Here is a 15,799-nt window from a genome sequence, read left to right on the forward strand (position 1 = left end):
ACCCTCTTCCTACATCTTTCCAAAGTATTCCCCCAAAGGGTGTCACCGTCTACTTTTCCTGCCAGTAGCTCGTGGCGGTATTTTGAGGACAGCTTCCTATTCTAACTGGTTCTTTTTCTTCTCTCTGCAAAGCCTCATAAGGAGAATGGCTCAGAGTGTGGTGGAAGTCATGGAAGACTCCAAGGGGAAGGCACAGGAACACCTCCTGGCAAACGGAGGTAGGTGGGGCGGCCCTCTGATGTGGAGTGCGATCTCCTGGCGCCGTCCAAAACAGAGTCGCCTTGGTTGTGGCCACACAGTAATCACTGAGTCAACCCAGGCCTCAGTGGATGCTCTGGGTTGACGCGTTGGGCAGAGCTCTGCACTCGCTATTTTTTTTGAGACAGAGTCTTGCTCTGTCCCCCAGGCTGGAGTGCGGTGGTGCAATCTCGGCTCACTGCAACCTCTGCCTCCTGGGTTCAAGCCATTCTCCTGTCTCAGCCCCTTGAGTAGCTGGGACTGCAGCCGCACACTGTCCCGCCTGGCCAATTTTTTGTATTTTAGTAGAGACAGGGTCTCACCGTGTTTCCCAGGCTGGTCTCAAACTCCTGAGCTCAGGCAACCCACCTGCCTCAGCCTCTCAAAGTGCTAGGATTATAGGCATGAGCCATTGCACCCGGCCAATTATTATTATTTTCTGAGACATGGTCTTGCCCAGGCTGGAGTGCAGTGATGAGATCGTAGCTCACTGCACCCTCAACCTCCCAGGCTCAAGGGGTCCTCCCACCTCAGCCTCTCGCTCACCACCACTCCTGGCTAATATTTTTTATTTTTTGTAGAGACAGCATCTCACTCTGTTGCCCAGGCTGGTCTTGAACTCCTGGGCTCAAGGGATCCTCTTGCCTTGGCCTCCCAATGTGCTGGGATTCCAGGTGTGAGCCACGGTTCCTGGCTGGTGCACCACTTCAGCTCATCTGCACGGCTAGGTTTGGGAGCTGCGCCCCTTCATCAGTTACTGGCTCTGCAGTCCTGCGTCTACTCTAGCCCACTGCTGAACTCCTCAGTGCGTTGGAGATGAACACCGGGTCCAGGGAGCTGAGCCAGGCTCCTACTGTTTACCCTCCACCCTCTCCAGAGTCACCACTCTCCCCACCTGGATAGTTCTGCCCTCCTCTCCTCACCCCCTCTGATTTATCCCTTTCCCCAAAGGAGGTGTGAAAAATGCCTTCCTGTGCTGAGGAAGGCCTCCAGCCAGTCTTCAGCTGCCTTCAGGTCAATAAGAACAGAGGCTGCACCCTGAAGGCTCCCTGCGTGGAGTCACGCGGAGAATGTGGGCCTCGCCTGAGCTGATAGGACCAGCCTTTAGATTCCAATAATGTTTTGGCCCATTAACTGTGTGCGTACTATTTCAGTGCATTGACAATGTGCAAGACAAAACCTTTGAGACTTTGGAAACTTTAGAATGAAATAGTGCCTGGGCGAGGTGGCTCCAGCACTTTGGGAGGCCAAGATAAGCAGATCACAGGTCAGGAGATTGAGACCATCCTGGCCAACATGGTAAAACCCCGTCTCTGTTAAAAATACAAAAATTAACTGGGCATGGTGGTGCATGCCTGTAGTCCCAGTTACTCAGGAGGCTGAGGCAGGAGAATTGCTTGAACCAGGGAGTTGGAGGTTGCAGTCAGCCGAGATCATGCCACTGTACTCCAGCCTGGTGACAGCGTGAAACTCCATCTCAAAAAAAGACAAAAAAGGGAATGAAATGTTTGAATATCTGTAGAGATAATTACACTTACGGGGTTCTATGCATATGCATGTTGAAAATAAGAATATAGATAATACTAGGCCAGTGTGGTGGCTCATGCCTGTAATCCCAGCACGTTGGGGAGCTGAGGGGGATGGATCACCTGAGGTCAGAAGTTCAAGACCAGCCTGGCCAACATGGTGAAACCCCATCTCTACTAAAAATACAAAAAAAAAAAAATTAGCTGGATGTAGTGGTGCACACCTGTAATTTCAGTTACTTGGGAGGCTGAGGCAGGAGAGTTGCTTGAACTCAGGAGGCAGAGGTGGCAGTGAGCTGAGATTGCACCACTGTACTCCAGCCTTGGTGACAGAGTGACCCTCTGTATCAAACAAACAAAAAACAACAATAGATAATACTGTATTTTGACTGTACTTTTTCCATGTTTAGAAATATTTAGGTGTGCAAATACTGACCACGTGTTAGTGCCACAGAATCCAGCACAGTCACGTGCTCTGCAGGCGTGCAGCCCAGGAGCAGTGGCTTCTGCCAGATAGCCTCGGTGTGTAGGAGGCTAGAACACCTAGGTTTTTGTAAGTGCCCTCTGTGATGTTCACACAATGACAAAAATCTCCTCATGACACATTTCTTAGAATGTATCCCTGTCATGAAGCAATGCATGACTGTATATACTATTTATCATAACGTTTATATCATTTGTTATAAATATAGCAGATATTCATATTTTTCCCTCCTGAAAACATGAGGAGACTTTTTTTTTTTTTCAGGATGGGGTTTCACTCTTGTTGCCCAGGCTGGAGTGCAATGGCACAATCTCAGCTCACTGCAAGCTCCGCCTCCTGGGTTCAAGAAATTCTCCTGCCTCAGCTTCCCAAGTAGCTGGAATTACAGGCATCCAGCACCACGCCCAGCTAATTTTTTGTATTTTTAGTAGAGACAGGGTTTCACCGTGTTGTTCAGGCTGTTCTCAAACCCCTGACCTCAGGGGATCCACCCACCTCAGCCTCCCAGGGTGCTGGGATTACAGGTGTGAGCCACTGCGGCCAGCCAAGGAGACTTTTTATTTGGCTGTTTAAGTTGACAAATGGAAATGTTCCTACCCTCTTGGCTTTGTGTGTCTATGTGGTTTAATAACTCCACCTTATTATATTGCAGGCTTGAAGGAAAAAATGAAATGTTTAAAGAGTAGGTTATGCATTGTTTGCTGTGTCTGTGCTTGGTGTGATGCCCGCATGTCCCGGGGAGGTGGAATCTCGGTCTGGCTGTAGGGGTACAGCGATCAGGTTACGACGATTTCTCAAGCAACAACTTTGTAACTTGGTCATGATATCCACATGACACAGAGAGCCACTGTCTCATCCCCTCCCCTCTGTCCTACTACCCTGCCCCTCCTGAGCAGGCTGCATGCCACCTGGAAGCTGGGAACGCTTTGACCTTGCGGTCAAGGTGAGCTCCTGTCTCTTTCTGTGTGTGGTCTGCTTCTTGCTTCGATGTTGACTCAGTGTCCCGACTGCCTGCTCTTTGAGGCTGTCTGTTTTATGGGCACTGGAAGCTTACACTCCAGGCTTTGCTTTGTGTGGCCTTGATTGGGGTTCAGACACACAAGGAGCCTCCTGGGGTGGTCCCAGTGCTCAAACAGGTGTTTCCTTGTGTGAATGTTAGAGGGAGCCATTTGCTTTGGATTTTCTCCAGCCCGCTCAAAATGGTGGAATTAAAAATAGCAAATCATGAGGCCAGGTGTGGTGGCTCACACCTGTAATCTCAGTGCTTTGGGAGGCCAAGGTGGGTGGATAACCTGAGGTCAGGAGTTTGAGACCAGCCTGGCCAACATGGTGAAACCCCGCCTCTTAAAAAAAAGAAAAAGAAAAGAAAAATAGCAAATCATTCTAGGTTGAATAAAAACCTTTAGAGATTGGCAGTTACCAAATACCTTCCCAAATGCAGTCTGTCTGTCACACTGAGATTTTTTTGCTGATGCTAAGAAAAAAATCTCCTTGTCAAGTTAACCAAATGGGTCTGATTTCCCAGGAGGCCATTTCTAGGGCCGGAACTGAAAGACTGACTTCAGGTAGAGAGCTACTTTTCTACATGAACAACAGAAGAACTTAAGCTTACATGAAAATAGTGATCAAAATGCTTATATTTTATGCAAAATTAATGTACCTTAAGTTAGATGTAATTGTTACGCAGTATCCATCCCCAGTCCTGATGGCGCCCGCAGTGGCCTCTCTTCTCAGGAAGAAAAAAATCAGCTTGGTTTGTTGAATGGGCTTTATGACCTCTGTGCTTCCTGTGAGTTGGGTCTCAGCTTCCCAAGACTAGAGCTGGTAAAGCACATTCTGAAGCCTGGAAGCTGTAGGGAGGCTGAGGTGGGAGGATTGCCTGGGGCCAGGAGTTTGAGGCTATAGTGCACTGTTGTTGTGCATGTGAATAGGCACCACACTCCAGCCTGGACAACATAGCAAGACCTTGTCTCTTAAAAAAAAAAAAATAAATAAAGGCCAGTCATGGTGGTTCACACCTGTAATCCCAACAGTTTGGGAGGCTTAGGCGGGTGGATCATAAGGTCAGGAGTTCAAGACCGGCCCGGCTAATGTGGTGAAGCCCCATCTCTACTAAAAATACAAAATTAGACAGGCATGGTGGTGCATACTTGTACTCCCAACTACTCAGGAGGCTGAGGCAGAAGAATCATTTAAACTCAGGAGGCAGATGTTGCAGTGAGCCAAGATCACACCACTACGCTCCAGCCTGGGCAACAAGAGCGAAACTCTGTCTCAAAAATAAGACAAAACAAAACAAAACAAAACAAAACAAAAAAACAATACAGCGTGCACTCTAAACCAGGCCAGACCTTTCAAACTGCATTTGACTTGAGCTTTCCCAGTATTACCTGAATGAGGAAATCTTTCTCTTCTGCAGGGTACCCGTATGAGCGAGCGGCACGCACCGTTGCATTTTAATCCTATCTCCTCCAGGGCTGTTCAGGGCATCACTGCCAGCAGCCGGTCAGACCTGGTCCACAAGTCACTTCTGGATTTTCCTTTCTCACCTGTAGATGGACTGAACAGCTTCGCAGGCTCTTGGCTTCTCCTGGGCACCTGTTGTTTCTGCTTGTCCCTTGCCTTTAGCTGAGCTGGGAGCAGGGAAGGACACAGACAGCTTCAATTGCAGCCAGGCTGGCAAACACACCTTGCCTGGCCTGGGCCCTGGAATGCCCACAGAAGACGGAAACCCTTGAGGCTTGTCTGGCTTGCTGGGTGATAGGCGGCAGCCTGGGTGGTCACAGTCCCTCATACTGCTGCCTGCTGGGCAGTCTCTCATACTGCTGCCTGCTGGGCAGGCCTCACTTTGGTTCTCAGACAAGATCATTATTGCTCAAGAGCTGTCAGCCTGTGCGCAGCATATTTTGATGGGGGGTGAGCCTATCTGGGTCATGGTCTGACCTCACGGGCCCTCAGCCCAGGTCACCATCGTCCGCTCTGAGGTCCAGGCTTGAGTGACTGCAGCCCAGGCCTGTGTGTTCCAAGCAGCAGAGAGCAGGCTGTGAACCTGTGAGTACAGAAGGCCGGAAGGGCTGCGTTCACGCCTGTAATCCACCACTTCAGGTGTGTCAGCCTCATTCTGCCAAGGAGAGGTCTCAATCTGTCAACTAGAGACATTTAGTCAAAGGAGACTCCTATATTATTTCACAATAATTCTGGGTCACTTTGCTCAGAGAGGTTAAGGAGCTTATCAGGTCACACAGCCAGCAAAAGTCGGAACTGACATTAAATGTGGGCCTTACTGGTTCGAAAGCCCTCATTCCTACCACTGTTTTACTGGCTCCCAGATACCTCTCAGCAAGTTTTCATTGGCTTGTGGGAAATCAGAAAAATAAAGACAAGCAGTGTTTTTTTTTTTTTTTCCTTTTTCCAAAAATATATAAATGTTATTTTAAAAAGCAATATTTGGGCCGGGCTTAGTGGCTCATGCCTATAATCCCAGCACTTTGGGAGGCTGAGGTGGGTGAATCATGAGGTCAAGAGATCAGGACCATCCTGGTCAACATGGTGAAACCCCATCTCTACTAAAAATACAAAAATTAGCTGGGCATGGTGGCTCATACCTGTAGTCCAGCACTTTGGGAGGCAGGCAGATCACCTGAGGTCAGCAGTTCGAGACCAGCCTGGCCAACATGGTGAAATCCTGCCTCTGCTAAAAATATAAAAATTAGCCAGGTGTGCTAATGTGTGCCTGTAATCCCAGCTACTCAGGAGGCCAAGGCAGGAGAATCTCTTGAACCCAGGAGGCAGAGGTTGCAGGGAGCCGAGATCGTGCCACTGCACTCCAGCCTGGGCGACAGAATGAGATCCATCTCAAAAAACAAACGAAAAAAGGAGGCCAGAGGGATGGCAGAGGACTGTCCTCAGACTGCATTCTTTCCAAAGGCAACATGTGTGGACAGGGAAGGGCTTGGAAGCCTGACCCGGGGCAAGGCTCAGTGTACACAGCCGGGGCTGGTGCTCAGGACATGAGAGCTTCTGGCGGCCCCTGCAGCGAGACATTGTCTCAGACTCCCCTGAGCATCTGTCCGTACCAAGCACGTGCTGGGCATGTGGAGGTGATGCACAGCCTTTGCCTTCTGGAAGCCACAGCCTTGCTGGGTACAGACCCACAGTGCCACATGTGCCATGATGGAAACAGAGACTGCGCTGCAGGAAGAGGGATCAGTCTTGGAGGAGTGGCAGGGCAGGGGTGTTTCAGGTGGGAAGGGGGACCTCAGCCCTTGGGTCTGAATGCCATGAAGACTGGGGACTTGGTACAAATGGCCAGAGACAAGAGCTCGATCTGAAATGTATCTTTCACAAGCCACGGAGACATTGCGAGCTGACACCACAGCCATGGTTGCCAGGAGGAGTCTGTCAATGTTTTGAGCATCTTTATGGAGCACGTGCTCTTGCAGGGCACTGCGACAGGTTCTGAGGACACAGAGACCAGTGAGTCACAGTCTCTGCCCTCGAGGAGCCTGAGAGAGCACAGGGAGAGGAATTCAGGCCAGCAGGGGCAGGGGCAGTCAGGCTGCCTATGGAAAGGCCTGTCCTGCGTGTTGAAGGACAGGTACTCCTCACCGTGAAAGAAGAGTAGGGAGCTGTGTGGGACTCACGGGGTGGCAGAGGGCATGGGGTAGGAGGCGGAGGGAAGAGTTGGATGGGACGGCACACACGGCCCTGCCGTCTCCCATCCTGGGCTGCTGCTTGGTGCCTTGAGGCTGGTTCCTGGCTCGTGGGATGGGTCTGGGCCCGTGGTGGGAGGTGAGCTTGCCTGTGCCTGCACAGTGGGGTCCCAGAGGAGAGTTTCACTGCCGTTCCTCCCACAGAAAGAGTATCCCCCCATCCTCCTGGGTATACCCTCTGACTACTCCCTTCTCTGATGGGCCTGACTCCTTCATTTCCTCCCTGGGCTTGCACCCTTGCTGCAGGGTCATTCCCCACTGTGTGTGTGGCTATTCCAAAGCCATTATTAATACCCCAACCGATACCAGTATCTGAGTCAGCCTGGGCTGCCATCACAAAAGCCACAGACTGGGCAGTTTCCACCACAGACATTCATTTTCTTATGGTTTGAGAGGCTGGAAGTCCGAGATCAGACATGCTGGCTTCTCCTGAGGACTCTCTGCCTGGCTTGCAGACGGCCACCTTCTTACTGTGTAGTCCCATGGCCTTTCCTGGTACATGCATGAAGAAAGAGCAAGGCTTCAACTCTCTGCTGTCCCTTCTTCGTGTGTGTGTGTGTGTGGGTGTGTGCGCGCGCGTGCGCGCGCAACATCGCTGTTCACCTGCGTGTCAGTGGGCTGAAGCTGAAAAGGGCATCAGCCTCTGCTGTCCCTTCTTATACAGCCTTGAATCCCCCTGGATCAGGGCCCCACCCTTAGTGCCTCAGAGGTACTCTTGTCAACAGGCCAGGACTTGCCGTGTTAATTACAACACCAGCATCCTATCTCTGTAAAACAAAATCCTCCCAAGGACCTCGTCGGAGTCCCAGTGGTCTAGAAGGTGTCTGCGTGTGGTTCCCGGGCAGGTTCCTGCTGCAGCATGGCTGTGCCCACTTAGTGGACCCAGCAGGGAAGGGAGCTGTGGCCCTGGTGTGGGCCGAGCAGGGCGTCAGGTGCTTCGTGCATTGCCTCACTTTATCCTGGAGCTTCCACAGCTTGCTCTGTGCCAGCGTTTCCTCATCTGTAAAATGGAGATCCTCACAGGGTTTTAAGAATAAATTAAATTGGGCTGGGTGCGGTGGCTCACGCCTGTAATCCCAGCACTTTGGGAGGCCGAGGCGGGTGGATCACGAGGTCAAGAGATCGAGACCATCCTGGTCAACACGGTGAAACCCCATCTGTACTAAAACTACAAAAAATTAGCTGGGCATGGTGGCACATGCCTGTAGTCCCAGCTACTTGGGAGGCTGAGGCAGAAGAATTGCCTGAACCCAGGAGGCGGAGGTTGCGGTGAGCCGAGATCGCGCCATTGCACTCCAGCCTGGGTAACAAGAGCGAAACTCCGTCTCAAAAAAAAAAAAAGAATAAATTAAACTGAATAATTCATGCATCTTGGGCCAAGGTCAGCAGCAGTGAATGCTGGCTGCTCTAACAGTCATCACCATCATCCTGTTATCGCGGCCTTTCCTACCTCATGTGCTGGCATTTCTTTCCCACCCGGTTTCTTCCTCTGAGTCCCATTTCATGCCCATCTGCTTCTTGGGGACCTGTCCATCCACATGTCAAACTTGAGCTTGTCCCAGGCAGAGCTTGCCTCCGCTCCTCCATCCCCATCCCTCCAGCCTCCGCGGCTGCCTGGCTTAGCGTCCTTCCCTCCCCCAACCCAGCCACCCATCGGGAAAGCTGCTGTCGCCAGGCCTGCGCCGTTGCCTTGCACCCTGTGCAATTGGTCCTCCCCGCCTCTTGGCGTCACCCTCTCCCTCCCATGTTCCCGCTGGCTCCTCCCCTGGAGGCTTGTTTGGTGACCCCCTGGGCGTCGCAGTCTGAGTTGGAGGAACTCAGTCCACTCCCGTGCTAGGGGCTGAGTGGGCAGGATGTAGGGCTGTTCTTGGCACAGGGTGAAGTGCAGATGTGACCCTTGGTGACTGGTCCTGGCCCTTTCTGTTCAGCATCTGTCCACCCTCCCTCTTCCCTGACTCAGTGCCCCAAGCATGGAGGGCTGCGAGCCCTCCTCGCCTGCTACCCAAAGCCCTCCGTCACCGGCCACACAGCCACCTCCTCTTCTCCTTAGCCCCAGTGAAGGGACACAATCCTCCCCGGAGGAGCCAGCACTACCTCTTTGTCTTCCCTTAGCACTCCAGGTGGTTGTCCCCAGGTCCCCAGCTCTCTGCAGTGTGATTGCCTAGGGGTCTCCCTGTGCACTGTGGCCCCTGGACCTTGGGCAGGGTGTGGCGTCTGGTGTGTGTCCGCAGCAGGGTGATGGGTGAGGAGTGAGCATGACAGTCTCCTTTGGTGTACCAAGACTGACCCGGAAGTGCAGGTGCACGGGCAGCCTGGTCTGGGATATCTGCCATAGGAAGGGCTATCTGCCAGGGGTGCAGGAATTCCAGGGGCCGCTGCGGCGCCGCAGCTTCTATGGAATTTCCTGCTCTCCCATAGACCCTGCGTATTAAAAGAGGTCAGGTCCTGGGGTGGCTGGCCGAGGTACCTCTCTCTTTTTTTGAGACAGAGTCTCGCTCTGTGACCCCGGCTGGAGTACAGTGGTGTGACCTTGGCTCACTGCAACCTCTGCCTCCTGGGTTCAAGCAATTCTTCTGCCTCAGCCTCCCGAGTAACTGGAACTACGGGTGCCCACCACCACGCTTGACTAATTTTTTTTTTTTTTTTTTTTGAGACGGAGTTTCGCTCTTGTTACCCAGGCTGGAGTGCAATGGCGCGATCTCGGCTCACCGCAACCTCCGCCTCCTGGGTTCAGGCAATTCTCCTGCCTCGGCCTCCTGAGTAGCTGGGATTACAGGCACGTGCCACCATGCCCAGCTAAATTTTTGTATTTTTAGTAGAGACGGGGTTTCACCGTGTTGACCAGGATGGTCTCGATCTCTTGACCTCATGATCCACCCGCCTCGGCCTCCCAAAGTGCTGGGATTAAAGGCTTGAGCCACCGCGTCTGGCCCGCTTGACTAATTTTTGTTTTTAGTAGAGACAGGGTTTCACCATGTTGGCCAGGATGGTCTCAAACCCCTGACCTTGTGATCTGCCCGCCTGGGCCTCCTAAAATGCTGGGATTACAGGTGTGAGCCAGCACCACACTCGGCCACCAAGTGGCTCTCTTGAAGTGTGTGGAGAACTAATCTGAAGGGAGCAGGCACTCGCAAGGCGTGTACCCCGCGGTGTCTCAGGCAGGGAGATGGATTCCCTCCCAACTTGCCCAACGCCTAGGGATTGAGTCAGCTGACATTTATTCAGTGTTGCTTCTTTTTGATTTCATTGCTGGGGCTCTCTCTCCTCCACCCAACACCTGGTTAGAATGAACCAGAGACATCCTGAAGGCAGTAGGTTTTGAGGAAAGAAAAGAAAAAAGGAAACCCTTGAAAACGCTGGTGTGTTCTGCTCACCAGAGACTTTTATTTTCTATAAATAACATACACTGAGGAATGCATCTCCCTGCTGGCTACTGCAAACCACAGTCACGAAGTCCAGTATTTTGCTAATGTGTAAAATGCCTTTTTTGAAATGGACAGCAAAGGTTGAAACTGTCTAGAGCTTGGGCTCAGGAGGCAGGAGACACTTGTCTTGCTTCAGGGGCACCTGGGACAGGCCACCGACCGCACAGGGTTTCAGGGTTTGGCCCGGTGCTCTCCGGCATGCACTTGGGAACCTCAAAACAGCATAGTGACCCAGCAGAGCCCAGACTCATGTGTTAAAATGTGTTTGTATTCTTCCAGTTGACTTAACCTCCTTTGTGACCCACTTCGAATGGGACATGGCCAAATATCCTGCCAAGCAGCCGCTCGTGAGCGTGGTGGACACCATAGCCAAGGTGAGAGGAGGGGCTGCTCCGGGGGACATCTGACCGGTGAGTCAGGCGGGCAAGAGCCTGGGGTCTGAGCCTGGACAGGGTCCCCCACCACAGCCTCAGCCAGCCCTGACTGGGTCTCTGGGTTTCTGAGGTGTGGCCTCCTTCCGTGCACTGGTTAGGTTTGGAGTTTCAGGGCAGCCCTAGACAGGAAAGAGTCAGTCCCCTGACCTCCCCTTGAGGGCCCAGCACCCATTCACTTGCTGCTCTACTTTTTTTTTTTTTTTTTCCAAAGTTACTGATGGAGGCCAGGTGCAGTAGTTCACGCCTGTAATCCCAGCACTTTGTGAGGCTGAGGCAGGTGGATCATGAGGTCAAGACTTCGAGACCAGCCTGTTCTTTATGGTGAAACCCATTTCTACTAAAAACACAAAAATTAGCCGGGCATGGTGGTGCACGCCTGTGGTCCCAGCTACTCAGGAGGCTGAGGCAGGAGAATTGCTTGAACCTGCAGTGAGCCGAGATTGTGCCATTGCACTCCAGCCTGGGCAACAGAGTGAGAGTCTGTCTCAAAAACAAAACAACAGCAAACAACAATAACCATGAACAGTTACTGCCTTGAGACCTTGCACCAGCTACTTGCTGGGAGCTTCCCTAATTAGAGGCACTTGTGATAGTGGAGAGGCAGGAAGTGTCCCGAGAGTCTGGTGTCCTGCCCAGCAATGGCCTCCACGCCACTTGATAAAATAAACACCCTGTGACTCAAGTCCCAGGAGATGCTGTGGGCATCTGGAGCCTGGTGACTTCTCTGTATCATCACTGACGGTGAGGGTGACGAGGACCGTGAGACAGAGGCTGATGGTTTCTGATGGCCAGGCCCTCCCTTCTGCCACAAAACAATGAGCCCCTAACATGTCCTGTCTCTAGTTGGCCCCCAGGGCTGTGGGAGAGTCTTGGCCTGGGCCAGGAACAAAGGTGCCCTGTTCTGTGACTGTGGCCAAGGGTCAGAGTGGAACTGGGCCTCTCGGACTGATCCTCTGGCAGCTCCTGCAGGTTTCCTGGAAAGTAGGGTGGAGCCAGAAAGCTTGGGAATCTGGGCGGCATTGCTTACGTCAGAGGCCCAGGCCCCTCCTGGGATGATCGGGCAGTGACTGGGGAAGGCCCTTCAAGGAGGGGCTGCTCAGAGCACCTGTGCCAGGTGTGCCTTTCAGAGGGCACTGTGCATGCCCACCAAGGAACTGAAAGCATGTGGTGGCTAGAGAGGCTGGCCCTTCCTTGCCCCGCCCTGTGCCAGTTTGGGATTCTCTGAATCCCAGGGATGCCAGACTCTGGGGAGGGCTCCCTGGAGCCCATGGAGGGAGCAGAGGGGCTGTAGGGAGACCTGGCTTCCCCAGTCCAGGGTACCCCAAAAGCGCCTTTGGCAGGAAGGAAGGAGGGTACTGGTTTGGTGGCATTCCAGATGGCCAGAGACCTTGCTGGGCTCTCTTACTTTCTACCTCTTGCTTCGTGGTGGACATTGCTTTCCTCTGAGAGGAGAAGAGGAAGCTGAAGGGTTGAGTAAGCACTCCAGGGCCCACCGCGGTTGGAGCATTAGGCCGGGCTGGGGATGCAGGTCTTGGTGGCCAGAGCCCGGGGGCTGTGCTGTGTGCATGGAAGCCCTGGACTGGCCCCACTGCAGGGAACCAGCTCCTGGCAGCAGCAGGGCCCGAGGCTCCGGGGTGTGGCCTCCCGCCATGCTTCCTACACCAGGAACACAGTGGGACACCCTCACCTCAGCCTTGCTCTGCCAATGAGAGGTCTCAATCTGCCAACTAGAGACATTTAGTCAAAGGAAACTCCTATAGTATCTCACAATAATTCTGGGCCACTTTTCAGAGAGGTCTAGGAGCTTATATCAGGTCACACAGCCAGCAAAAGTCAGAACTGCCATTTAAATGTGAGTCTTGCTGGTTCAAAAGCCCTCGTTCCTACCACTGTTTTGCTGGCTCCCTAATACCACTCAGCAAATTTTTATGGGCTTGTGGTGAAATCAGAAAAATATAGACAAGAAGTAGTTGTTTTGTTTTTGTTTTTCAAAAAATGTATACATCATATTTTAAAAACCAGTACCTGTGGCTTGTACCTATGTCAGTTTCCTGGTTATGACACTGTACTATGATTGTGTAATGCAATAGCATAGTTGTATAGGACAATACAGTATAGAAATAGAGTTGTAGGCCGGGCGTGGTGGCTCAAGCCTGTAATCCCAGCACTTCGGGAGGCCGAGGCGGATGGATCATGAGGTCGAGAGATCGAGACCATCCTGGTCAACATGGTGAAACCCCGTCTCTACTAAAAATACAAAAAATTAGCTGGGCATGGTGGCGCGTGCCTGTAATCCCAGCTACTCAGGAGGCTGAGGCAGGAGAATTGCCCGAACCCAGGAGGCGGAGGTTGCGGTGAGCCGAGATCGCGCCATTGCACTCCAGCCTGGGTAACAAGAGCGAAACTCCGTCTCAAAAAAAAAAAAAAAAAAAAAAAAGAAATAGAGTTGTATAGTGCAAAATGGTACTAATGTAGTAGTATAGTTGCACAATGCAGTATTTTTGTCTCATGCAAAATAGTTTAATATAGTCCAGTGGTACAATATAGTTGCATGGTACAGTTGAGTATGCAGCTGTACAGTGCAGGAGTTGTATGGTAAGATGTTGTCACTGTGGGAAACTGCACAAAGAGTACTTAAGATCTCTGTGTATACTATTTTTGTAACATCCTGTGAATCTATAATCATTTCAAAATTAAACATTTAAAAAAATTATAAAAAGATGAATTTTATAAAAAAAATTAAACATGGCAAAATGTAAAGATAGAAGCGTTTAGATGTCCAGGCTGGAGTGCAGTGGCATGATCTCAGCTCACTGCAGCCTCTGCCTCCTGGGTTCAAGTGATTCTCCTGCCTCAGCCTCCTGAGTAGCTGGGATTACAGGTGTCTGCCACCATGCCCAGCTAATTTTTGTATTTGTAGTAGAGACGGGGTTTCACCATGTTGGCCAGGCTGGTCTCAAACTCCTGATCTCAGGTGATCTGCCCGCCTCAACTTCCCAAAGTGCTGGGATTACAGGCGTGAGCCACTGCGCCTGACCTATCATTTTAATTTAATCATTCAATCATTTTAATTATCATATTTAATTATTTTATCTTTAAAATTATTTTATGGTTTTATCTTTAAAATTATAAAATCATCAGAGCTGTGATCATCACCCCCATTCCCTGTATTCTCCCAAAAGGTAACCAGTGTTTAAAAGTTTAAAATGGATTCTCCCATATATAAATGTGTATATTTAGACTAAAGCTGTTGGCATTCTAGGGAGCACTATTTTCTTCATCTGCTGATTCTGGAGATTCTCTGGCAGCAGCTGTGGGCTGGCCTGTAGCATTTGTTGCTGGCCATGGTGTAAATGCTTCTTCTGTGGCCGGTTGCCCAAGCTGGTGATGTGTCATGTGTGGGGCTGAGGGAGGGAATGGGAAGGAGCCTGGTACAGCTGGCTCTCAGCACAGGCATTATCCCTGCTGTGGGACAGATGGGGAACGTGAGCCAGTCGACCAGAAAGCAGGAGAGTGCAGCTTGAGCCCAGGCCTGTCTTATTTCTGTCCACCATACCTCCCTGCCCCTACCTCCCTGCCCCTACCAACCCATTCAAGGGAGATCAGCACAGTCAAGCCAGGAGACGTGGACATCTGTGAGGGCCAGGCGACATCAGGTCCCCTGGAAGCAAGGAGGGGGGTTGGCCTGAGCTGGCCTCCAGCAGAGCCTGAGAGGGTGGGTGTGGGCGTGGGATGCCTGACCATTAAGGATGGGCTTGAAATCAGGAAAGGGTGGGCTCACTGAATCATCCTAGCGAAGCCATCATGGCTTGGCGCCTGGGTGCCACACGGGGCCTCCCTGGCAGGGCCGAATGCTGGTAAAAGAAAGCCATCCTGGCAAATGGGCAGGGCAGTTGTTTCTCACGAGTGCACCATGAGCTGTTGTGGCCATCTCGGAAAGTTCAGCCAACGCCTTCAAGGCCACTAGGAGCTTTTGCTTTCCCAAACAGCAACTGGCGCAGATCGAGATGGACCTGAAGTCCCGAACGGCAGCCTACCACACTCTGAAGACAAACCTGGCGAACCTGGAGAAGAAATCCATGTGCGTATCTGCCAGCCTCCACGTCTGGCTAGGGTGGGTCCTGGCAGGGACTTGGCACTTGCCTGTCCTGTCACCCGGCCACCTGGGAGTCCATGCCCGTGTATGAGAGTGAGACAGGTGGAGGCACCCTCACCTCTGCAAGAGCTGCGTGCTGGGAGAGGAGGAATGGGCCAGGCGAGGGTGATCGCACCCCACGCACGTGCCCGGAGAAGAAGATGGGGCAATGCTGCTCGCTCCCCGCATGCTTCCCTCTCCTGGCTCCTCCAGGGTACCTGGGATGCTGCCCCAGTCCTCTCCTGTGGAGGCTGCACAGAGGGCCCACTGGGGGTGACAGGAGGCTGTGATGTCACAGCACAGCCCTTTGCAAAAGGCAGGGGGTTACTGGGCTCTGTGGCCCAGAGCAGAGCAGCCTCAGGGACTCGGGTGTCTTCTCCACCTACCTGAAGGGCCACCGTGTGCGAGAGGGAGTGGGCTCAGCAGACAGACCAGTCACCAGGATGGTGGCTGTGCCAGAGAAAAGCATAAGCTCAGTGACATGGTGGCAGGGACTGTTGGGAGGTAGTGAGTGTCCTATTGTTGGAGGTGTGTAAGAGAAGCCAGGTAGCTAAGTACAGTGGCTCTTGCCTATAATCTCAGCAGTTTGGGAGGCTGAGGTGGGCGGATCACCTGAAGTCAAGAGTTTGAGACCAGCCTGGCCAAAATGGTGAAGTCCCGTCTCTACTAAAAATACAAAAAGGAACTGGGTGTGGTGAGGGGCACCTGTGATCCCAGCTATTTGGGAGGCAGAGGCATGAGAATCACTGGAATCAGGGAGACAGAGGTTGCAGTGAGCCAAGATCATCACTGCACTCCAGCCTGGGCAACAGAGAGACTCTGTCTCAAACACACACACAAACACAC

General features: G+C 52.1%; 1 protein-coding gene across 6 annotated transcripts in view; it reads left to right on the plus strand.

The window, feature by feature from the left end:
• The window catches only part of ATP6V1C2 (ATPase H+ transporting V1 subunit C2), a 63,058-nt gene that overhangs the window by 31,202 nt on the left and 16,057 nt on the right, over positions 1–15,799 (plus strand). For 3 of the 6 annotated variants that reach the window (XM_074393997.1, XM_074394005.1, XM_074394004.1), the window contains exons 4-6: positions 133–218; positions 10,664–10,758; positions 14,808–14,932. In XM_074393997.1, coding sequence (XP_074250098.1) covers positions 133–218; positions 10,664–10,758; positions 14,808–14,932 — 306 coding nt within the window. The remainder of the gene's footprint in view (positions 1–132; positions 219–10,663; positions 10,759–14,807; positions 14,933–15,799) is intronic. The other 3 variants (XM_003927214.4, XM_010337940.3, XM_074394008.1) reach the window with 2 other exon arrangements.

Source organism: Saimiri boliviensis, chromosome 1 (genome assembly GCF_048565385.1).
Source record: "Saimiri boliviensis isolate mSaiBol1 chromosome 1, mSaiBol1.pri, whole genome shotgun sequence".
In the NCBI taxonomy this organism is placed as follows: Eukaryota; Metazoa; Chordata; class Mammalia; order Primates; family Cebidae; genus Saimiri; species Saimiri boliviensis.